At 37.5% G+C, this 24,901-nt stretch overlaps 1 protein-coding gene across 1 annotated transcript in view; it reads left to right on the top strand.

Moving 5' to 3' along the window:
- Nucleotides 1-18,757, top strand: part of DIRAS2 (DIRAS family GTPase 2) — a 31,447-nt gene extending 12,690 nt beyond the window's left edge. The window contains exon 2 of the mRNA XM_080371993.1: nt 12,992-18,757. Within this exon, the coding sequence (XP_080228119.1) occupies nt 13,025-13,624 (600 nt within the window). The 5' untranslated portion in view covers nt 12,992-13,024 and the 3' untranslated portion in view covers nt 13,625-18,757. The remainder of the gene's footprint in view (nt 1-12,991) is intronic.
- Nucleotides 18,758-24,901: the final 6,144 nt, after the last annotated feature.

Raw genomic sequence — 24,901 nt, 5'->3', positions numbered from 1 at the left:
ATAAAACCCAAGAAAAACAAGTGATGGACAATACAGTTTCTCACCACTTGCTGATCAATGCCCAGCCAGTCCTTAGGCAGTGATCAGCCCCTCCTGGCCAGGTCCCTGCAGTTTATATACTGAGCATGACATTCTATGGGATGGAATATCCCTTTGGCTAGTTCAGGTCAGCTGTCCCGGCTCTGCTCCCTCCCGGCTGCTGGTGCACCTGCTCACTGGCAGAGCACAGGAAACAATAAAGCCCCTGATTTAGAGTAAGCAAGACTTAGCGACATCTAAACCATCAATGTGTTATCTACTTTATTCTCATACTAAATCCAAAATACAGCACTGTATTCACTGCTAGGAAGAAAATTAAATCTGCCCCAGCCAAAACCAGGACAAGATCCAAGCATCATGTGTGAAAAAACAAAAACTCACACTTCCATTGTGACTAAGTGTGTGCAATTACCTCAAACTTAGCTTATTTTAAAAACGCACAATAAACAGCATTCTGGTTCAAAGACGTTCCTGCAGAATGACCACATTCAATTCCATATTCTCTTTTCCTCTACTTCTTTCTTTTTATAATCTGATCCTTCTCTTGTTTTTTTATGTTTTTGATTTGTATACTACATTGGATTGCTTTCAGTTTGCAGTAAATCTCAGTAACTATTATGTAATATATAATAAACTGCATTCGAATGTTCCAGCTCCCGCAAGCCACGTGAGTACCAGGCCATTTGTGGACTTAAATAAAACAGTATTCATGGCAGTACATTTGGTTTGGTATATAGGGCTGATTCAAAATAGTTTTTAACTTTCCTATTATTACTTTGTATTACTAGGCCTAATTGAGCAATTCTCAGTATTACATAAAGGAAGAAAAATGGCATTTTTGTGAAACATGCATACAAACTGTTAGCAATATTACGTTCCCTTTTAAAGTAACGATTTCCTTAAGTGTACTAGGAAAAAAAAAATATTGGAAATTTTTTTCATATGTTTCTGTTTTATTCTGCACCCAAACAAAGGTTGCTAAGTATCAATGAACAAGTATTTTCACTGCATTCTTATTGTTGCACTAAAGTTAAAATGTGCATTAACTTATCTTATCTTACTGCTGGAAAGGCAGTAAAAAAGACCCACCAAGTGACAATGCAACTGTACATATGAATTGAAACAGAACATTCTTTATTTTGCCTTTTTGAGAAAACAAATATTGATTTGTTTTCAACCACAAAATATTGATTACTGTATAAATGAGTATCCAAGGAAGACAAAAGCAATGTCAAAAAGGGTGTGTCAAGTCTGCGACAGACACGTTTTTCCACTCGCACCAAGGTCAGGAGCACCACCTGTCAAGCAAACAAATTTGAGTTAAATGTTAGACTTCTGTATTGGTGATGAAAATCGGTCTCTGATTTCTCTGACTGTGCAGGGCTGCAGTACGCTATGGCAGCAAAATGCAATCACCCTCACCCTCACTGAAGGTAATGGAAATGGTTTTAGTTGAATCTGAATAAATGTCAATGAAGTTATGTCAGCCATTTAGTATCCGCATTTAAAGTAGGTATGTTGTAAAGCTCTTCTATGAAAAAGCAAATCCATTCCTGGACTGCAAATATTTTCTTCCCCAAATGTCCAGTAGTTCTGACTTAATGTGAAGCTAAGAAAAGGAGACTTCCTTTTATTTATTTATTTTTTATATTCTTCCCTGAAAATCTAGGGAAATTTTTATCTGTTCTGAAAAGTTAGTAATTTAAATAATCAAATAAGAGCTACCATCAACTGGTAAATTATTGCTGTAAACCCAACTCAAAAACATTAGCGTTTTCCCAATTTGTTCACTCAAACATTAAAATGCTACCATGTGTTACTGGGAAATTATTTTTTAATCTTTAGAATATAGTTTTCATAATTTTGTCTACAAGGAAAAGAAACATGAATTGCGAATAAACTACTCTGAAGGCTAAGCCTTCTTTTTTTCGTAATAGAGAGTACTGAAAGCCAGGGCAGTGATGAAAATTAGTACGAAATTGTTTTTCTCATTAAAAATAATTTTTAAAAACCCAGTAAGTATTCAGTTTTGTGGAAGTCTTGCAATGTAGATTTGCAAATTAAATTTTAAAGAAAATACACTTTAAAAAGAAAAAATATATAAATTTCCCCAAACCAGGTTATGATAAATTGCACATCGTAGACAGCAAATAGCTTCTTGTAAAGAGGTAGAAACTCCTATCAGAAAGTTGTCATTCCTGTATCATACCCACAGTTATACTTTAATTGCTGGTTTTCAACCTTTTCTGATTTGCAGAAAATTTTCAGTGTAAACACAGGCTTCTTACTAGTGCTTGGAAGCATATCAACAATGAGATTACATTACTTAATTACTTGTCAGGGATCCTTCTGGATCCTGAAACCTGCTACAGTAACTTATTCACAAGTTATTGCCCAACAAACCAGTTGCAAAATGTATTATATTGGCTGGTAGGGTTTTTGGAGGGCTTACCACGCGCAACTAGGACAAGAAGACAAATACTGATATTCTCAGTATAAGCCACATCATTTTGAAAGGGGTGTTAGTTGGGCTGTCAAAGAGTATCAGGCCTGTTTCAGTAGTCAGGATAACAACCAAGCTATCCTTTCCAGCCCAACAAGGAAAGATAATTATAGAAGTTATAATTATATGTCAGAAGCACTTAGCCTTTAATAATTCTGCTTCTATAGAAGATTTGTGCAAATAGTCTGAAACTGACATTAAAGAATTGAGGTCTACAGTAGAAAGGCAAAAGGGCCACTGCTCTTTGTACAATTTCCTCTGCTGAACGGAAGCAGTCTTCCATGGATGTATGGCTTTTCTGTGTAAAGACACACATTTATATGAAACTAGCTTGTTGCTTATGCTTGGATTTTTATCATGAATCTCCCAGTATATGGAATTTCACATCCAAAGCCTCTACGGTCAAATGATTATTTGGGATATTTTCCTTCTTGGTTTGGTGGTTGGTGTATTGGGTTTTTTTTTTAGTGGTTTATATGTTCTAACTTTCTCTATTCAGGAAAACTTAAAAGCCACAACTTTTTTCCATAAGATGCACAATAAAAAGTCACCTATTTTGGCTAGTGGACATCTGGAGAAGCAGAAATTCACTACAGTATGTAAAGTTATAGCTAGTTGCCAAAAGTAGAGTAGCCTGCTATTAAAAAATGAGGGGCTGAAAGGTCAGACTGAGTCTCTGATCCCGCCTTTATGTGAGTGACAAATTCCAGTTAATAACCCTACTGCTCTACCCCATGGCATAGTGTCCTACATGTTGAAAGGTGGACATAAAATGTTTTAAGTTGATCTTTCTATCTTTACTCAGGTAGATTAAATTTATTGAAAACTGAACAAAACCTACAGTGTTTGGTCTGTTAAGCTGGGAAAAAAACTCAAAAAAATCAGTCCCAGGGAGAGTTGAATACAGTGCTGTTATCTTGACATTTTTATTTCTGTGTGTGAATTCATGAATACCTAACTACACATCCACAAAGGCTTCTGAGTTATTTGTCACTGAGTTTTGACTGTAAGCACTTGAAAGATTAAGATACTGGTTTACCAAAATGCTTGAGTAGATAAGAGTAGTTCTGTTTAAGTCAATGAAGTATCTAACATACCTAAGGTAAAACCTGAGTTTAAACAGGAACTAAGTCATTAAACTCTCCTTTTTCTAATTTTAAGATTAGCCAATTCACTAAATAAAAAGTGGCAATCAGTAGGACACCTGTTCACCCTGGGTAAACTTAGCATGTTAGTGCTGTTTCTGCATGAAAGGAATGTTTTTTCACTTGGTGTGTTCAATGATGCTGAATCTTGTTTTATGGTAATGGTTCATTAGTACATACCTGTTACTCAGGGTTTAGTTCTGAAAGCTCTTGGACAACAGTAGACCAAATCATTAAAGTGTATTCCTGATTTTAAAGATCTTTGTTGGATCAGGTCCAGCACCTTTTGAATTTTCTGTACATGAATGCTTAGCAGAAAATGGAACCAATAGACCCTTCTGCATTGTTCATTCTTCCATCAGCAGTCCTGCCTTCAACAAGAAATGCCACTTTGGTTAAACTTAGTTTCAGAAACCCATGCTACCTATTGCCCCTGTAGAAAACTCATCTAGTTCTTGTCCCTTTTTTTCCCAGTTCTTTCTTGCCTAGTAAAACTATTCCTGCCATTATCCTTGCTGGCCATATCTTAGCCCAAGAGCTAGTAAATATTTTCTTACTGACAGTTATGTATTTGGGGGTTTTGTTTTACCAAGGGATCCATTTGATATAATAATTCATAGGGCTTCAAACAATTTTGAAAAGGTATTGTTTCGTCAAGGAGGTTTTCAACTTCAGTGTGATGAAAATATAAAAATTTTCTAAAGCAGAGCACAACATCTGTGATCACAGAACACTGCAGGGGCTGGATTCTACCTTCTTTACATGGAGATGTTTAGGACAATATTTCACTTCTTTAAATACAGAAAAAAACTGTGACAAATTATTTTGAAAGGATCCTGTCCTCTCTATTACTCTCCTGTGTTAGGCCAGCAGTATGAAGGGAATCTGTAAAACCTTTCAGAGAACCTCTCTGAAAAAACTTTCCAAAATTGATATCCTGACTTAATACTTAGATTGTGTCTGTAGTGTAGCATATGCATTTGTAATGTAGTGAAGAATCTGTCCCAAAACGGAAGAAACACTTTAGCCAACATTGAAAAAGTGGAGCCATTTTTATTTTTCTTCCCTTTTTCTTTTTTAAATATTTGAAAGTAAATATTACAATCACCTAGGCTATACTAGGTCTCCTGAAGGACATACTTTGTCTGCTGACATTCCGGTCATGCAGGGCTGTTTATCTTTCTACTTTGTCTCAGCCCTATCAAGTTTTGTACAGACTGAGCCACTGCTTTCATGTCAGTTAGAAAATTCTAAATGATGAATTTTCCATGCAAATTCAAACAGTTCAAATGTTGTAGAAAGTCTAACTCTAAACCAGAAACTGTTTCAGTCAAGCCAAACTGAATCTGTAGTTTGAATTTTTGCTTCCTATGCATATGTTGAATAAGAAGAGTGTCTGATTTTATCTCTTACTTTCACATGAACAAGTAAATATTATAACAAGGACAGTGTGTCAGAGGAAAGCACTCAACTCTTTACTTTTTACTTCCACGGAAGATGCCATTTTGTCTCTAACTTAATCTGGTCTGCCTTCTTCTGGCTGATGCTACAAAATGCTAAGTTAACATTCCTTTTCTCTCAAAGTATAGTTGAGAAAAACTCTTAATTTTTGCCATGGCCTTTTATGTCATCCAGTTTTGTATTGACTCTGAAAATAAATCTGGAACTCCAAAACTCGTGTTCTTTCACATCTTTTTTTGGCCACACTTGGTAACTTCTACACAGATCTTGAAGTTAGATCATTACATTATTACATTACATCATTACACTGCTTTCAACGTCCAATAGCTGAATGCTGTTTGGTCAATAAGACTTGTTATATGGGAACATTTCCACGCCATTTCTAGCTGCTGCACCTACACTGACCTGCCCAAAATCACTGATTTTCTCAATCTTTTGTCCACCGTAAACAGCCTTTATATCACATGAATGCTATATATGAAGACTTTACAAACAGTGTTCAATTATACTACAGTTAAGCCCAGGGTAAAAAAAAAAACAAAAAAACCCAAAAAAACCCATGACAAGAATGTACACCATTTAAGCATTTTCTTAAGGACTTTGCTGAACTGTGTTTGCTGAACCTGTAGGTCACACAAACAGTGCCCAACTTCCTTTTTACGGTAACTACTTTACACAGCACTAAGTCAGCTTTCTTTCAGTAAACCAGTATGTTAGCGCTTGGACATTCAGTGCTGGAAATCTTGAAGTGGATTTAATCTTCACTGATCATGCAGTATTGCCATTATTTTGAAACATCATTCTTCACCATCCTCCAGCATTAATTGAAAAAAATGTTAACACTGGGCAAGATTCAGAGACCAATTGCATAAAATTTTGTTTAGAGGGACTTCTATCATGAGCTTTTAGACTAATGGAAAACCCAAGCTATTACTATGAAATAACAGCAAAACTGGTGCTAGAGTCTAAGAAGTTTCTGGAGGCAACTAATTTAACCAATTACCAACATTTCAGCAGCAGCAGCATAATCACCTTTCCTAAAGCAATGAGATGCTTCTCAGAGAGTTATCATTAGTTGGAACAGCTGTAGGCAAAGAATTCTTTTTAAGAATAAAATAAGACACTTTGTTCAAACTGCACTGAAGACAGTGAAAAAGCCCAGAGAAATCTTAGGTCAAATGGCTTAATGTTCTCTGGCACTGCATAAATACCTTGAGCAAAATATAGTAAATTGGTGCCTTCAAATCCCACATCACACTGTTTTGTGAGAGACTTCTTTGCATTTCAAGACTTCCACCAGGTTTTTTCATAGGGAGAAGGTATGACCTGAAATATCTGACACACCTCTCTATATTTTTGCCTTGTTAAGGTATCTAAAAAGTTAGAACGATCAGGAATAAATAATATTTAGCCTAATATTTGTTATCCAACGATGTCTGAATAGTATCTACTAACACAAATATCACAGACTTAAATTCAAGTGCAAGGAAGTCACCAATACATAGATAAACATTTAGAAAAAAAGGCATGATGTTGCAGTAACTTACCAAGCTGTAACTTTGAAATGGCAAAGCAAATGTAGGAAGTGGTTTTAGTCTAAATGCATTAATTTTAATTATCATCATTAGTACTGTCAATCCATGCATAGTGACTTATGTTAATATGACTTGGCCAGTTGTCCTCCCATTTTATGTAAACATGTAAAGCAGAAAGAGAAGGTATTTTGAATAGATGCTTATATCTGGCCAAGGCTTTGCTCAAATATCAATGACACAGGCACTAACAGTGTGAAAATATTCTTCTCTATTAACAAACATGGCAAAAACAATACCTGTATAAAAGCCAGAGCTGACATCAATCAAAAGTGCTACAGCTTTTATTCAGTGAGGAAGTCACAATTTACACTAGCTGATTGTTGAGAAGCAGACTTTCAAAGAACACTTTGTTCAGCATGAGAATAAAAATATGCTTTCCACATGGATTAGAACCTCATGTTGCAAGAAAAGGCTGTTTTAACTGTTACCATTTTGTCTTCAAACACATACAAATTTCCATTGATTTGAAAAGACCAAAGCAAGCCAAGCAAAGAAAAAGAAAAAATAATGAAAAAGAGCATTTTGTAGTAAAAGTTGAAGACACTAGAAGTAAGAAAATCCCCACTCTTTAAGTCCAAGATCATTGGCAAATATGGTGAAAATACTCCCCAAGAAATGCCTGTTTATATACGTAATGGACAAGTAAAAACTTGCAGAGCTCTCTTTCCCTCCTGTGTATTAGTAATGTGTGCTTTTTTTCACATTTGGTGTGGTGAAATGCCCATTAACCTTACAAACATGCTGAAATCCATCTCGTGTATATCTACATTTGGTATTATTCTTCGCCTTGCACTTTGTGTCTTTGCATGATGGTGTCATCACTGGAAGCCTGATGGATTTTTAGTTTAAATTGATGCAAGCTTTTGAACTAAATGCATTGCATGTAAATTATTGGATTTCCATCATAACAATGACAATATAAACAGAGACATCTCCTTAAACATTTAAAAAAAAAAAAAAAAAACAAAATCAGTAACTGATATGAGATGATCTTACTTGAGGAAAAAGAGCTTTCAGGAAATCAATACATAGTATCTGACAATTGCTGTATTGTACATCAGACTGACATGTCAGTAGGATATCTTAAAACCTCAAGAACTGGATCAGTGAAGATGCAATCAAAGCCTCTGATTCCAGACAGCACACGTAGTATCAGGTTGTTTTCTAAAATGTATACTACCCTAAAAAATACCACCTAGCCAAAAAATTTCAAAGAAATGTGCAACCTGTGACATTTCATGGAAGTCTAACAATACGAGTGTGGTTAAATCCTTTTGCAACAAAACCAAAACTGTGGAAACACTGGAGAGTGGGCAATTTTTTTTCTATACAAGCTTTCAAGTACAAACTGGATGGGCTCACCAGCTAGGAGATTCTCATCTCATATTACTCTAAGGGTAAGTATTCAAGGAGGTTAATTTTCACAAGTTATTTTTCAGCCTTTCTAAACATTTTGCCTTCTATTATATGTGTTATTCATGGCTTAAATACAAGCATAAGAATCAGGTCATAAATAAAATTGATAGAAAAGTTAGTCCATAAAAAATTATTAAAGATAAGTGATAACTATGGAGATCCAGTGGCTAAATACAGGATCAGTGACATCAATTTGGTAAATGCTAACACACCCACATGTAATTAGTCACCCCAAAACCATGAAGAGTTTCAGCTATCAAGTCTATAATCCGTAGTGCAGGGTAGTTTGTTTAAACATTTTTAAATACCTCTTTTTTTTTTATCACTATATAACAAAATAACCGATTGTGTATCAAAATGACTCAGTCCTTGAACTGTATCCTCCTGTCAGAACAGCTCTTCAGTTCTTTACCTGGCATGTCAGAAACAGCTAAGAAAGGAACAGCACAAAGGTCTGTAGTTGAGTTTGAACTGGAAGCAGCCTTTTATCCCAATGAATAGCCCCGTTGGCCTCAGTCACAGCAGCTGAGCTAGAGCAACTCAAGCCTCGCACAAGTGGAGCATCTGCAGAAAACGGAGGTAAATCAGCAGAGGTATATGGAGACTCACTAACTTGCTGAACTTTGTAACCAACAAATAACGAAGGGTGTGGATGTAAGTTATAAAATGTGCTTCGTCATTTTAAGTGAGCATAGTTTTGTTAAAGTGATGTGTCACAGGATGATAGCAATTTTTTTCACTGATGTAGTCCATGAAGTAACAAAAGCAGCAAATGAGGATTTATTACGCATAAACTCCAGAATAAGTCAGCTTTAAAGTGTAAAATGCAACTGCTGTTCTCTATGTGTAGGTTATGAAACAGACAGGTTCTCAAGGTATGAATCAGGGAGGATACTGTACATCTGAAAAGTCAAACTTCTCTCAAGTTAATTTTCCCTTATCTGCACTGGCCAGAATACTGAACACTGATGAAACAACGTGCTACTTTGTTTTGTCCTGTTGTGTGTTTTAGTTAATATATTTTAAGACAAAGAAAACCCAATGCACTCATAGGGCGGTATGAAATGCATCAGGTTGGGTGCCTGTGCAGCACAGCCACACAGAATGGTTTTCACTGCAGGAGGATCTCTGACCAGACGCACACAGAGAATGTAAGCACACGGTAAAAACTAGGGAAGCCTTTCCCTGGTGTGATCTGAAAGCCTTGTCTGAGCTTATTGCGTTTTTTGCTTTGAGCAGAACAAAAATTAAAATAATCTGATTTTTTAATCTTGGTAAAACGGAGGATCCGTAGGACTAACAGACCTGCCTGTGGGACTGACCAAACAGCGACTGAGGCTGCTGCTCCCCCGCAGCAGCACAGGCTGGGCAGCAGCTCCGCGGGAAGGCCCTGGGGCCGTGGTGGGCACCACAGGGGCACGGCCCTGGCGGCAGTGCGGGCCCGCCGTGCCCCGGGCGGTGGGTCGGGGGGCGATAACCCGCCCCCGCGCAGCGCTCGGAGGCAGCAGCCGCGCGGTGTCTGTTGCGGCGCCCCCGGCGGGGGACACGGCCGGCGGCCCGGGGCGAGCTCCCCCGCGGGCCCGAGGCGCCGTGCGGGCTGGGGGCTGGGGCCGGGCCGCCCGGGGGGAGGCACCGCCCGGGGGGGCACCGGGCAGCCCCTCCGCGCCTGCGAGAAAGCCGTCGGGAAGGTGAAGCTGAACTCTTCACAGCAATGGGCACCGGGAGGAGGAGGGGTGACAGGCATGAGCTGCAACACAAATAGTTCGGATTAGATATACGGGAGGGAAAATCACGCTGAGGGTAATTCAGCAGTGGAGCAGGCTGCCCAGAGAAGCTGTGGGAAATACTGGAAGTTTTCAGGCTCTGACAGGACAGAACAACTCTCTAGTCTCATGGCTGACCCTGCCGTGACCAGCAGTGACCAGAGACCTTCCAGCCTGAATTATCCTGTGATTCTGTGGTCATTTCTATAGCCACTCTGCAAAATCTCCCTCAGCAATAGTTGTGCTCTTCTTACCACTACAAAGTTTTCCTGTTGTCTAATGTGAATCTATTCTACAACCTAAGCCCATTATTTCCACCTTTTTTCCACTACAGGTGCACACTATCCCTCTTTGCAACAATTTATTATGTATTTGAAGATTAGCTACCATGCCATTTCAGGTTCCCTTAGAAGCTTTTCAGATGCTTAATACTTCACACCATTAAGTGCCACATTTCAATTTGTTCTAACATTTGAGCAACTATATACGGCAGTTTCTTGGAGATTTCTGAGTATGCTTAAAGCGTGAAGTTTAATATGGCAGGATTACAGTCAGATAGCTTTGAAAAAATTATTTCTCTACTCTGTATTTCACTGATTTTCATAGTGCATTTTTTCTCATCATGTCATACTTCCCAGACTACATATTACCTGATTGTGCAACACTTAAGCTGCTTCTGAGGTGAAATAGCTATGATTTTCTCTCTTGCCTTTTTGCTCACAAAAATTATTAAACTATAATTCTTATCGTAGCTCATCCTATGCAGTCACCCTCAAGATGCAGTCCTACAACTGTTCTGAATTTGCGTGCTTACAGCTCGCACATACAGGTTTATTCTCAGTGGAAAATTGTCCTGCTAGCTTCCTCTGTTCTCATTTCTTGCTAGCTACTTTGGTTTTGCTTATTTTCTCAACAGCATGAGCTGGTCATCCATTTTCCTTGTTCCTCAGAGGATTTTCCCTCTTACATAAACACATATACCAGTGTTCTCCGAGACTACCCTTCTTTCCATTCTTTGAATTCTGCTGTCAGAGAGAAAAAACTTTTGCTTCAGTGCCTCAGGATGAACACTTCTATTTATCAATCTTTCCTATATTTAAACAGGTCTCTGAAAGTGACAGTGACCGCAGCATAGGAGAGAAGGAAGCGGTGAAGCTGCCTTCTGCCTGAAGCCCATCTGGGCAGACAGAGCTGTGACAGCGTCTCCACTTTGCCTGAGGATCAGCATCCCCAGTTGCCCTGGTTATTCTGCCTATGGTGTGGCAGATGAGGAAGTGCAACTCCTTCATTCAACACATTATGTAAAGACAGATGTTTTTAGCTTTCAGACATTAGAATTAGGACAGAATAGGATGCCCTGGACAAGAAGGATAACAAAATCAGGGTATGCTTGAACAGAAAAATGAAGACATTAGTGCAGCATGGGCAGACATAGCTTTAATCTAACTGGCACAGGCTGCAACAGCATCAAAGATGCAAAAGCACAAAATTCAGTGTGGGCTGGCAACCGGGATAAGGTCATGGGGGCTCCACTCACATCCATACCTCTACAGCACCAATCCTATTCTCCCTGTGCTAAACAGGTTAAGGGTAACTTAAAATCCTGCCCCACAATGCAATCACTCTTCCTGCTGCAATGAAGAAATAGCTTGAAGGCTTTCTTTATTCAGTAAGAAATACCTTTGGGTTGTTCTGCATTAGCTGCTACTCAGGAAACAGTGCAACAGACAAATTCAACTACCTTGGACCATTAGAGCACTTGGACAAGGTTCCCCATTAAATCAGCCCATTTTCCTAAGGGCAAATACAGGTGCAGCAAATTTCGCAGTTTGTTCCACACATATTTTTTTCTGTATCTAGCTTTGGTTTGAAAAGTAACAACATCCTAGACCTGTTTAAACTTCCAGGGTTTAATTTTTTAGTCTTTATTTGCTTAAATATCACTAAATATAAAGAGACTCGTACGTGCTGTGTACCTAATGAACTCCTACTGATGCGAGGACAAATTCATCTTCACATTTATTTCAATGAATTCCAAAATGACTACAGCTTGCAGCCCTGTGAAAGCTTTACTATTTCCATTATTAATAATGATGACAATTATTTGTGGTCCTACAGATTACAGACAGGTTTTGTCAAGGGGAACTGACTTCAGGGATCACAGTTTTGTGACCTTTGACATATGCATTTGCCAACCTTGACAATATAAGCCACTTAAAAATATTGTGAAGACACCTGCACAGCCTTTCTGACAAGTGTAGCATGTCTCCAGTCACATATAATCTGCTGTGAAATAAAGATTAGAATGAAAAGGCAGACAACATGAACAATTTCAGTTTACCAAAATGAACTCTTTGACCTGAAATGCGAGTGGAAAACCATGCTGAATTGGGGGTGCATGTTCTCAAAGAGTTAGAAACAAAGTACACTTAGTGCTACTGCTGAATAAGCTACAAACACATCTTAGATGTCCCTCAGGAGTGTTCTCCAGTTGTAGTAGAGAGAAATTCCCTAACTACTGAAGACGTGGCATGCTTTGAGTAATTGACTGTCATGCATGTGTATATTGGTGTGTTTCAACAATGATTTGAGGAGACTTGTTTTAGAGACAGAAGAGTATTTCAGTTTCTACAATTTGTTCTGGCCTTGGTCTTGCTGGTATACCATTTCCCAGATGCAGCTTTTTATTTCTGGGGATATTAGTCCAGTACGAAGAATACTGAAACTCACAATGTTAATTTAAGATAAATCATACAGTGATGAAGACAGTGTTTTGCTACCAGTGCAGGTAACATTGCATATCCTAAATTTACTATCGAAATAACTGATTTCAATTTAATATTTATTCATAATAATATTAATATAAAATTCATAATAATAATGATTGATATAAATTTACTATTGAAATAACCCATTCTGTAACGTGCTGCAAGTCTTCTTAAATTATTACAACTTGTGATGACTTATATCATATTCATTTCTTTTCTTGGGAGAGATATCACAAAGTGCATTCTCCACATATGTCTGTATTAATGTCTCTTTTGTTGGTTTTGACATTCTCTTTCCTAGATCTTTAGCTGAGCAACAGACAAACCAAGAAGCATGCCTGAGCAAAGCAATGATTACAGGGTTGTTGTGTTTGGAGCTGGAGGAGTGGGCAAAAGTTCTTTGGTCTTGAGATTTGTGAAAGGCACTTTCAGAGAGAGTTACATCCCTACCATTGAAGACACCTATCGGCAGGTGATCAGCTGTGATAAAAGCATATGCACTTTGCAGATAACTGACACTACAGGGAGCCATCAATTTCCAGCCATGCAACGCCTTTCCATTTCTAAAGGACATGCTTTCATTTTGGTTTACTCTATCACCAGCCGACAGTCCTTGGAGGAGCTCAAACCAATCTACGAACAAATCTGTCAGATTAAAGGAGATGTAGAAAGCATTCCAATAATGCTGGTGGGGAACAAAAATGATGAGAACCAAAACAGAGAGGTAGACACCAGTGAAGGAGAAGCCATGGCTAAGAAGTGGAAATGTGCTTTCATGGAGACCTCTGCCAAGCTGAACCACAACGTGAAAGAGTTATTCCAAGAATTGCTAAACCTGGAGAAACGCAGGACCGTGAGTTTACAAATTGACGGCAAAAAAAGCAAGCAGCAGAAAAGGAAAGAGAAGCTGAAAGGCAAATGTGTGGTGATGTGAAATTGCATTGTCAGAAGTAAGTCATGCAGTCTCACCTGTGTGACAATGCCCATGTAAAACCTATAGACAGCAAACAACCATGCAAGACCCTATTCATTAGTATCTGTTTTAAAAGAAACATTTGGAAAATGAGAAAATGACTTACTGTGAAAAAAACCAACAATTAAAATATCATGTACTCTAGCTGTCAGAAAAAGTAAAAGAAAGGCTAGGGTATCTAATTGTAATTTACAGAAGAAAAGAAGTTTCATCCCTAAGATAATGTGAAAGATCTGGAAAATCAACTTCATATTATTTAGATTTGCATATAACTACAAGAGAAGGCAATGTATAACGTTAGAACAAAAACAAAGAAATGGCCATGAAGAAACCTAGAACACATAAATGCATGCTGAGTGGTGTTATCACGCCCTTTAAGAATGCTGTGGACAAACAAGTCTGTGCAATTGTCATTACTGCTTGTGAAGCAGTGTGCATAAGATAGTCTCGGATCTGACAAATAAATGAACAGATTCACACTAAAAGGAAAGATGGGGGTAGCACAGTCAAAAGAAACAGATATTCTCTTTAACCCCGCCCCCAGAATAAGATTTCTTTCTAGTGTGATGTGGTGTTTGAACTGAAGAATGGCGTAAAAACAGCCCCTGTAGGAGATGGAGATCATGTCCTTTTCTGGACCCACCACTTCAAGAATGATCTGTGCTTCTGGCCCGACTATATTTCAGAAGAGCAGATGTTTGCCAGTGGAGAATGTGAGATTGTATAAAAATGGTGTACATGCAGAAACAGAAACCTTTCCTAGGGAGGACTGGCTGGGGAGTCCCATACAAAAGCTTCTATGGGTAAGGCTCAGTTCAAATGCTGCTCGTGGTTAAATGAACACATGGTGTGATTAGTGAATGAATGGAATGTTACTGAACTGGTGGTACCCTTGGAGAGGGATTGGTGTAGTATACAAAGTTTTCATTCAAATTACCAGATTATCTGAGTGAAATTCCACTATATTCCAATTAGAGTGGTTTTGCATTCATGCACTATTAGATCTATTGCCTTTATATTGTCTGAAGGGTTTTATATTTACCATTTAAACTCCTGATTTGAACTGCTGTGACTATTTATAGAACCAAATCCTATATCTGGAATTAGGGCCCACAAAAGTCTGTGGGAGATTTGCTGGAATTAGTACTACAGGATTTGGCATATTAACAGTTGCAGTCAGTACTGTGTTACAATGCAATGCAAAGTTCAGAACAGAAAAAAAACCTGGTTTAAACCACTCTGTCATGGGAAACTGCCTTTCTCAAAGCCTTTAGAAGGGGAAAAAGTGTACAAAATGTGAGCTTTTCTGGATCTCTCTCCAAAGCTTTTTAAAAACTACTGTTAATGAGTAAAGTATGTATCCTACTGGTAACAAAGACCATCTAAGATAAAAGAAGCACATACTTTTTAAAAGGACACATCAAAATTGTATAAGCTACAATTTGCACCTTAGGAACTGCTTTGCAATCATAAAAACAAACTATCATATTTTTCATAAATGCTTATGCCAAAATCATACTATGAGAAAATGCAGTCAAGTACTAGTATTATTAGTATGCATGCTGTTGCATTATAAATATTTTCTAGGAGCTGTTCAAATGCAGTATTTACATTAAAAATTGTTACCCTGTTGCTCTCAGAGTTACTGCTTGCTTACATTCCACCTTTCAAACAGAAGTACACATATTTCACAGGTAGAGTGATAGTATACAGTTCTTTGAGCAAGAACAGCTATTAGCAGTGTCTGGAAAGGAGCACAACTTCTGTCATTCACTCAGAAGAAACTCTGGCACCATTAAAATCAATCTTAACTTCTCAGGTGGTGAAATTGAGGCACCAAAAGAGGAAGCAACTGCACACAGGTACCCAGCACGGTAGTGGCAAACCCAAGAACAAAAGCAGATCTCCTCAGTCCCAGTTCAATGCTTGCTCTGTGTTTGGTCAGACTGTTTCTCCAAATTCTTAAACAGATTCTAAAATACATAAAGAGACCTGGTATGGTTTATACAGCTAAGTGCATCTTTTCCTTGTCAGGCTGTCAATACATCAAATGGTATTTCCAGATCAGGAATGCAAAACATGTAAAAGCACTACACTTAATAAGACTTTTAAAAATGTTTACACATCTACTCTGCTTGTAAGCAAATGGCTGATGATACTCATCTTCACAACACTGGATTCCACTAACGAAACTGGAAAATCAAAAGAATGATCACACTTAAGGAGTAGTGTGGGTCACTTACAGAAGTCAGCAGTACAGAGTTCTCCCACAAATGCTAACACTCCGGTGCCAAAGGTCATAATGCATATCACATGGCTAAGTGGCCATAATGTAATAATGATAGAAACTCAGAGAAAAAAGGGCCATATAAGGACAAAGATCCTTTTAAAATTATAGTTTAACTGGAGGAATTATTCACATAGTAAAGAATCTTGCAGAAATAGAATATTGGGGATCTGAATTTCAGGGCTGAAATTCAGCCTTGAATTTTTTTTTGGATGTGCCTCATAGCAAGAAAAGGGTAATTGTATTTCACAGGTGGAAATAAAACAAGCTGCCAGTCGGTAAGCTTGAGGACCATTTCCTTTCATTCCTGGTTGATTCCAAGTCTGGTACATAGTAAGACATGAATTATTTCATGGACTTGCATGTGTCAAAGCAAGGCCAGTACAGAAGCAATATTACTCATGGACCATAGACTTGAAATAGAACATATTTTATACCCTTGCATTGTCATCCTAGTTTATACTACTAGATTTTACATATCTTACATACTTGTGAGCTGGTTTAAACATTTGTTTTGCTATTACTTATATGATTTATTTTTTTTTAATACAGGGAAAAAAACTGTAAGGTAAATAAAGAAAATACACAGCTTTACTACATTTTCTGTTTTATTTGGGAATGTGATATCAGTATAATTAACTCTTTAATAAGTACAGAAAAAATATGACATGTTTAAAACCTGTAAGATCTACAGAGAATTTTAGCACCTAGGAATCATGTTCTAGAAAAAATGACTCTTTACAATGCATGACTTTTATATGTATATATGAAATATTAAGTTATATAGTTATCATAAAAATGTGTTGTTGCAATTTCAATAGAAAATATTTTATTCAAAAACTCTGGATATGGAGTCATTTGTGCCTACAAGTTTCTATGTTTCTGGTGATGTTCTGAACATACAAAATAAAATTTTAAATGGAATCACAACTTTGGAAGAAGCTTTGTTGATGACTGCATTACGTTTGTTTCACAAGTATATTAAGTATGTATTTTTTAAAACTTGTAAAGGCAAATCTTTAAATCAAAATATATTCTTACATATTAGGCAGTGTTCTAAAGTCTTCTGCTATACAAATCAGACACCTGAGAAGTCCTGAGAGAACTGGAGCAGTATTATCTATCATTTACCTCTCTTTTATTATACTGTGGCAAACATCTACACCTTCAAAGCAATCTACCTTCATAAAACAGGTTATCAGTGCGTGTTACTTTTAGTCATCAAAAAGCAAAATAGTTCTGGAAGCTAGTTTGTATTTTATTATTTACTTTAAAATAACAACAGATAAAACTTGGTGCTTGTGCAAAATTGAAACTTACTATATGGATCTTGCAATTGTCCTAATTTCTACTAAATTACTGTTGTTTTTATTTTTTGCAAGATTTCCTGCTACTGCATATTATATTATCAGCTGTTGTAAAAAAAATGTCAAATGTAATACTTCAATACTTCTTGCAATTCAGAAGTTGTGGTAACAGTTGTTCAGTTAAATAAACATTTCTGTACATAAGTAATAAGAGGGACCAACAAACAAGCTTTAATACATAGGCACATTGGTAGGCATTTGAACCAGTGACGAAATACTGAGCACTGAATGAAATTGCTTACCCCTGTGAAGTAATTTGACACAGCAGTCCAGAAATCTTTTCATTTTTAGTAAAAGACACCCCAGGATTCCTAGTAATTCTTATTAATATTTTTTTTCCTTCTAATACACTATCATTTACTATGCTTGTCCTGATTCTGACACAATCTACTGTGGATTGGTGGATGTGCCAAGTCAGTGTCCTAGGGTTTGCATAGTATAGTCAGTAATTATTTTATTATATTATTTTTATTATAACATATTCCACAGAAACACCACAAGCATTACAAAATTTGTCTGCTCCAAATTTTTTGTCATTGGTTACTACTCCTGTTTCCCACTAGAAAATATTTTCATTGTTGACACATACCCTCATACAAAGTTGTGAATACATACTTACCACATGTAGTTCACCGGCATTTTAACTGGCATGTCCCAGTTCTGTGCACCCACCCTCTGTGCACATTTCCTAATTAATCCACAGGTTTATTTCATGTGGTTGGTGTCTAAAGTCCAACTCCACTAAAACTGCGAAGAAAGGGAGAGCAAGCAGAGCTTGAACACTTTTGAAAATATGTACCTGGGTGCTCCTTGTGAAGGACACAGGTTCTTCTCTGTATTAACAGGAGGAATATGAGGTTTAGAAAAACATTAACGCTCTTCTGTTTCATACAGTTTGCCTTGGTTGAGCACTACTTTTTGTAATGACTCGTAGTGGACCTATTGAAAATCATAAGGGAACTGAAGCGCAAAGGAGTATTTAATATTCAGACAGATGTATTTATTCCTCATTGAGATGCAAAGAAATAGCCCACAATGAGTCCTAAATGAGCATCTCTATTCTGGTGCTCTGAAAGCTGTGGATGACAGTGTCTGTCACATGGAAGCTGCCTTTGTATTTGTATCCACTTCAGTAGAAAAAGTAGGAAATACAGAAGAAGTGGTGTTTTTGCATAAAGGGTAAATACTTTTTCCCCTGTATAAAAGGGGAAGATGATCATTTTTCATTAGCTTTCAGAAAGAGATGGGGAGAACACTGAGGTGCCAATCACTCTAACATATATCTGCTTTACAGCAGCTTTTGCTCAATGCTGTTGCAAAGATCCTTTGCCTCTGGTACTTCCTTATTCAAATCAGTTTCTGTTGCTGTCAGCTCAGTCCTTAAAACCAGGCTGTCAACCTATTCACTAATTTATTCAAGGTTAGGCATACGTGTGTGTGTGTGTGCGCCTGCACGTGTGTTGGAAATGGGAACGTCAGAAGATTTTACATGAACTTACTATTTCTAAGGAAATGTTGAGATCAGGGAGGACTCCTAAATGTATTTTCAAAGGGAAAATCAACATTCAGGGTCACACTGAGCTGCAGTAATAAATAGGGCTGTTACTTAAAGCAGTAGATTACACAGGGAGGGCAATTGCTGCTTACTTAGTGATCTAGCTGAACCTGTAACTCCTTATAAAAGCAGCTCCACACTGGATGGCTAATTTATATGCTTGTGTAGGAGAATACACTCTTTAGCCACAGAATTTTGGGTCTCTGTTCTTAACTCTTTAGCGCAGAGAGGCCTCAGTTCTTCAAAAGCAGAAACTGCTGGTGGATGTTCAATAATGCTATGCAGCCCTTCCTTGGATTAAGCAGATAGGTGCCTATGGAAAGCATCATTTAAAAGCAGGTAATGACTAAGCAGTTAGCTGAGAAGTAGGCGGCAGGGAGGAGAAAGGTGAGTCCACTTTCTCACCACTTGGAAAGAGGTAGGTGTTCTCCTCAAAGAAAGGAGATGACCTCTACAGTCATGCCCACTCTGTAGCATGAACACCAGGTCCTTTCCTCCTACAAACCTCATATTGATCAAGGCTTGTCTTTTACAATGAAATGAAAAATGACTGGGACAACCAAGTCTAACATAGCAGCAAGGGAGAGCAAGGTAGTTTTATAGAAGCAACTTTACACGTCCAAGTAATAATCCCATCATGTATGGTTGTGTGAAAAGCATGTTCACATACCAACAAACGGTGAAGGACTGTGTTAGAAGAAAGAAGTGGGATTATGCTCAGTGGCCTGTCTGAATATGGCAGGAGTATGAATATGTGTCATTTCAGTGGTAATATTTAGGAATAAATAAAATAACATAACATAAATAAATAAATAAATGAGGAAAAAAGTCAACTGCATATATTTGGAATTATCCTAAAAATAAAATCCATTGGGTCACAAAATGATCACTGCAAGTAGCAGTTGATACGAACGTTAAAAACCTAGTTGTACTAAAAGAAAAAAATCTTAAAATTCTGCCTCCCCTTTTTGCTGCCAAACCCATTTTTGTTCATAGTTGCTTTCCTGTTTCTTTTCAAATTCACATTTGGATTTAAGGTTGGCCTCATTTTGAAAGTCTGAGCAACACCTAATCATTTTACAGTCTTTTGCTTATCTAGTAGCCAAAGCTGAATACCATTTTTCAAAAGCCACCAAGTAATCCTACTAAGGTAGAGGACCATTTTAGTTGATTAATTACTTACTAACAAACACTTCAAAATAATTTGACAAGTCCAGTAATCATAGGGATACAGTAACTCTGTTAAATCATTTCCATGCAAAAAAACAATTAAAAAAAAAATCCTGTCAGTTATGTAACAGCACATAAAGTGTGTCCAGATTGCAGAACTGAAAAATACCACCAAAGCCAGATGGATGCAAACCCAGAATTTTATTACGGGGGGGTGGGGGGTGGAGAGAAGCAGCAGCAGTGGCTCTGTTTGGCTGCTTATCCTGCCTCTCCTCTCCCTGGGAAGAACAGCCAGCCAGACTGCCTCTGTCACAGCCAAGGTGCTCCCCTGTCTGCTGGAAATGGTTTAGAGAGCAGAGGAAAAAGCATTTGGCCAGAAGGCATTGATGTGTTTTCTCCCCTCCTCTAGAAATAAGTGCTGCTACATGGGCAGCCTGTCTGAAGAAGGGGGGAAGATCAGACCCCAGGGTCAGCATTGCTCCAAGACATACAACCACAACAGGGCTTGAGGTTCCTTCTTGAGCAGTAGGTGGGAATGGGGACGGGGGAGCATGAGCTATCATTTCTGCCCTGGCAGACACTGCCCATGCTGTGATGGTCATGAGGTGGTAACACTGAAAACCTCTGGTTAACATTATGGTCCAGCTATAAATTTATGGAAATACAGTTTAGCTGGTACCTCAACAGGTACAGATGCAAGTGCCTCATGCAGAAGTAATGTAGCAGCTACTAAAAGGAACAAAACCGTATCTGGTCAACAATTAACAGATAAAGAATATGTGTTGTCTTAAATGAAGTATTTCCTGAATTCAAAAGTCGCTAATCAAACCAGTGGATCCTCAGCTCCGTTGTTTCTCCCACTGATTAGTCCAGACCAGGTTAAAATCTGTAGAGCTGATAATGTGGAATAGATATATACGGTATGTTAGTCCAGGGGTATAAATACGTGAGATCTGTGTATTGTAGACTAATGTCGTGATGTGAAGAGATTCAAAAAGGATGTGACTCAAAAGTAATACACTTCAGCTTTATTTTATGGTCTTCATTGGCTGTGATTTTAGCTACTGGTCTGCATCTCTAGAAGTTACCATAGCCTGAACATTGTTGTGTCATTTAGGTTGTACAGCATCACTTTAAACTTCTTATGGAAGTTAGATTGTTTAATTTAAAAAAAATCAATGTTGCATTGCAGTCAAGAAAGCATATTATTCTATACTATACAGATGCATGAGATAATGTACTTTAATGCAAACTAGTATTTATAACTATATTATGTTTATTGTGATTTCTTTAGATAGTTGTGTTTCCTCAGAAACTTGAAAATAGTGCTTTTCTACTGGGTCTTTTAATCTGAATTAGTTTAGGAAAAGAAACTTTCATATTAAGACTATTTTCAACAAGAGATTTTTAAAGTGCATTCAATGGCAATTAGAATTGGAAGTTCAACAGAAAATTTAACAGTCATTTGTAGAGACAGTATTAGTCATCTGTTTCCCACACAAATATGTTTTATGGTTTGAAATGTCACTAAAATGGGTATTTTAGAACAGAAACCAGAACCTTGAATAGGAACAGCTTTAGCTTCTTGAATTTTAACTTTCAAATACATGGAAGTATGTGCAAGTTCAATTTTTTTCTGAATGTCAGAGACCAAAGTCATTCTTGGTTTAGCTTGCAATAGATTTGTCCCTGTGTTTTCCAGCTTGGTTTCAAGGACATGGTATTTGGTGTGGTAACAACGGACTTGGTCTTGTAACAGCAGGGGTTTGTACTCTGTGCTGTTACATTGTTGATTTTTTCCAGTGTGGGGACCTATCAAACTAAGAGAAAGATAAACTTGCAAGTTACAAAAGAGGACTTTTAGGAAATGTTTTCCTTTTACTAACTCAAACCTTTTCTTATCCATAGCAAAATGACTAATACACATGTCCAAATTCCTTCTGTATAAAACTGGAACAACATTTTTCTTCCTGAAGGTTCAGGAAAACTTACGAAATGTATGAAGTGAAAATTTCATTTCTTTATGTTGTTTTAATGCTATTTTATAAAATAGCTGCCAATATTTCTAAACCTATCATTTCTTCCAAACTTACAACATGGTGTGTAAATCTGTTCCGTCTGGACATATCAGAATTTACTCGCTTGGTTCTCGTGCTCTCATTTCAAAATACTCCAGTTTCAAAATAAAATATCTCTCTCCCTCTAACTTCATTTGCTACACCCTTCAGCTGTTAATAACGATTGAAGCTCCACCATGGTAATGCTTTCACCACAAAGGAACCTACAGGAGATGCAGTGGGTGTGTGGAAGGACTGTACTCTTAGTCTGCTGCTTTTGCTTGAGAAGAAATCTGCAGTACCTCCTCAGTTCCTCTGAATTTGGTTGCTTATAGATCGCATATGCTGGGCTCCAGCAGAGACCTCTACACAAGCATGGGCAGTTAGCTGGCAGCTCATGCTGAGCATGCCGGGCACTGGTACATGCCTCAGGGCTGGCATGGAGAGCATTCCTAACTCCAGCCAGCAGATGCTTCTAACCATTGTCTTTGCCCTAATATCCATCACACTATCGCCCCACCACTCTTTTGAAAACTGTAGGCAACTTCCTTTTCACAGCTCTATGGTAATAGGATTCATCACTGTGTGTACCAGCGCAGACACTGATTTAGAAGCCAGAAAAATTAGTTTTGGCTATGGACATGTTTTGTTTAGTCTGTAAGGTATGACAATATACATGCATTTTTTGCAGGCAATTTTCTTTTTAAAAGAGGTCTCCAGTGGTTGGTTTTATCTTTTTAACTTTATTTTATTTATTTTATAATATATATATATATTTATATATAATATAAATATATTTTTATATAAAATTAATTTAAATTTAAAGAGGAAAGACCATGTCAGATGAAAGCTTTCTTGAGTATTCATTTAAAGCCATTTTTGCTGTGAAATAAACCTGGAATTCTCAGCTTGGTATCAAAAGAAATAGTAAGTCAGTAGATAAAACTCTGGACTTCCAATTTCACTGACATGATCATCTTTGTTTACAGGAGGCAAGACTAAAATGACAAAAGTTCTTAATTATACCATAGTTTGAGAAAGCAAGCAAGCAATTGAAGAGTAAAAGTTACATGCAGGGGTTGATAGTGTGTCTGTTGCTCCCCTCCCCCCCGCCCCCCTCTTTAATTCCCCATCTGTGGGAAAAGAGACAGTAGTCCCAGCAACATCTTTGAATTGTAAAAAATAGATGTTAAATTCTTGAGAGAATTAGGGGATAATAGAACAAATTAAGTTCAGTAGGCTTTGGCTTAGGTTTGCTCATTGACTGAACATGTGCACGGAGTGACCAGAACTCATTTGGTCTTTGATGAAGAGTGGCTACTTTGAAATAAATAAATAAATAAATAGGTACTACTCCACTTCTTCTATCCTATGACTTTGGCCAGGATTAGAAATAAAAATCCCCAAAATTAGTGCGAAGAGCTCAGCTTGTCTGATTTTTGGTATACCTTACTTACTAGCAAAAGTAGATTTTCCCAGTTCTACTAGGGAAGATTTCAAGGTTTTTTGACACATCCAGACAACTTTCAAAGAGGGAAATGAATAAATCTGAATGGGTGATCTTTCTGAGAGTAACAGTGGCCAATGACCTTCTCAAGAAAATTTTATACTGAACTTCTTCCCTTTATTTTCTTCTTTTTGAAAAATAAGCAGATCAGATATAACAGATATTTCTGTTAATACAGTTGAATGAGATATGTACAGCATAATACTTTTACATCAGTTTTTACACCAACAGGTCAACAAGAAATTTTGTACAATTTAGCACACAGGGAAAATGTCACACAAAGACTTGGCTAGGGATTACAAACCAGTAAATGGCCAGATGTAATTCAGGTTTTCTGTCTCAGTCCAGTGCTTTCTTTCCAGTGGAGAGAGAAATGGCTTGAAGACCACATCAGTATGTAATTAATTCCTGGTTAAAAAATATAGTATATATCTGGAGGGATTGCTGTTAATTACTGTTTGTTCCCTATTTACACTGCTCAAATTTCTAAGGAACTTTATTTTTTTGAGACTAATTCTCATAAATTACTTTTTAAGTATTTGTTTTAAAGAACAATTATTTGTATACGAAAGAAGGTAGGTTGGCAGGCTAAGTGGAAGGAAAAAATTGCTCTTCGTTCTTCCCAAATGTCTTTCCTGACAAAACATAAAGAGTTTCTGAAACACATTGCTGCCTGCTCAGATTAGATGAATGCCAAAAGGAATGTACCATTTACAGTTCTAGCACCAAATGCTTGCAGTCATGCTTGCTCCCCTTAAGTTAAAAGCAGTAAGTGCATGCATATGGAATACCACCATGAGGCAGGGTTTTGCTTGAAGAGCATTTTGAGTACTTTAAGAAATGTCGGGGGGTGGGGGGTGGGGGGTGGGCTGGATAAAGCAGAATGCACCATGCGATGAAAGGATTTATATAGGCAGGAAAGACACCAACATGCAGAGGTTGACAACATAGAAATTCATAAGTGAGTCAGAGACATAAAGAGAAGAGGTGCATCTATTCTTGCTCAAATCAGTGACACTGATTATATGCACATGTTAAACCAGAACAAAATCTGACCTAGGTAGTAACACTGGTGGAAATGGATTTAATATTAAGTGAATTTGTTCATATTTGATGGAATTTTGGGCAGAACATTTAAACATTTTGTGAGTTTGTGAAATGTGAATTAAAATGAAGAGGTGTCGTTTGAATATGACATTTAGAAATGAACCTTCTGTAACTGAGTGCTGGCTGAGGCAACTGGATTTGAAATGTAGGAAACGTTACCTATAAGTCATCCAGATTTGAATGCTGGA

This window comes from Falco punctatus, assembly GCF_963210335.1.
Source record: "Falco punctatus genome assembly, chromosome: Z".
In the NCBI taxonomy this organism is placed as follows: Eukaryota; Metazoa; Chordata; class Aves; order Falconiformes; family Falconidae; genus Falco; species Falco punctatus.
This window is presented reverse-complemented; position numbering and strand designations above follow the sequence as displayed.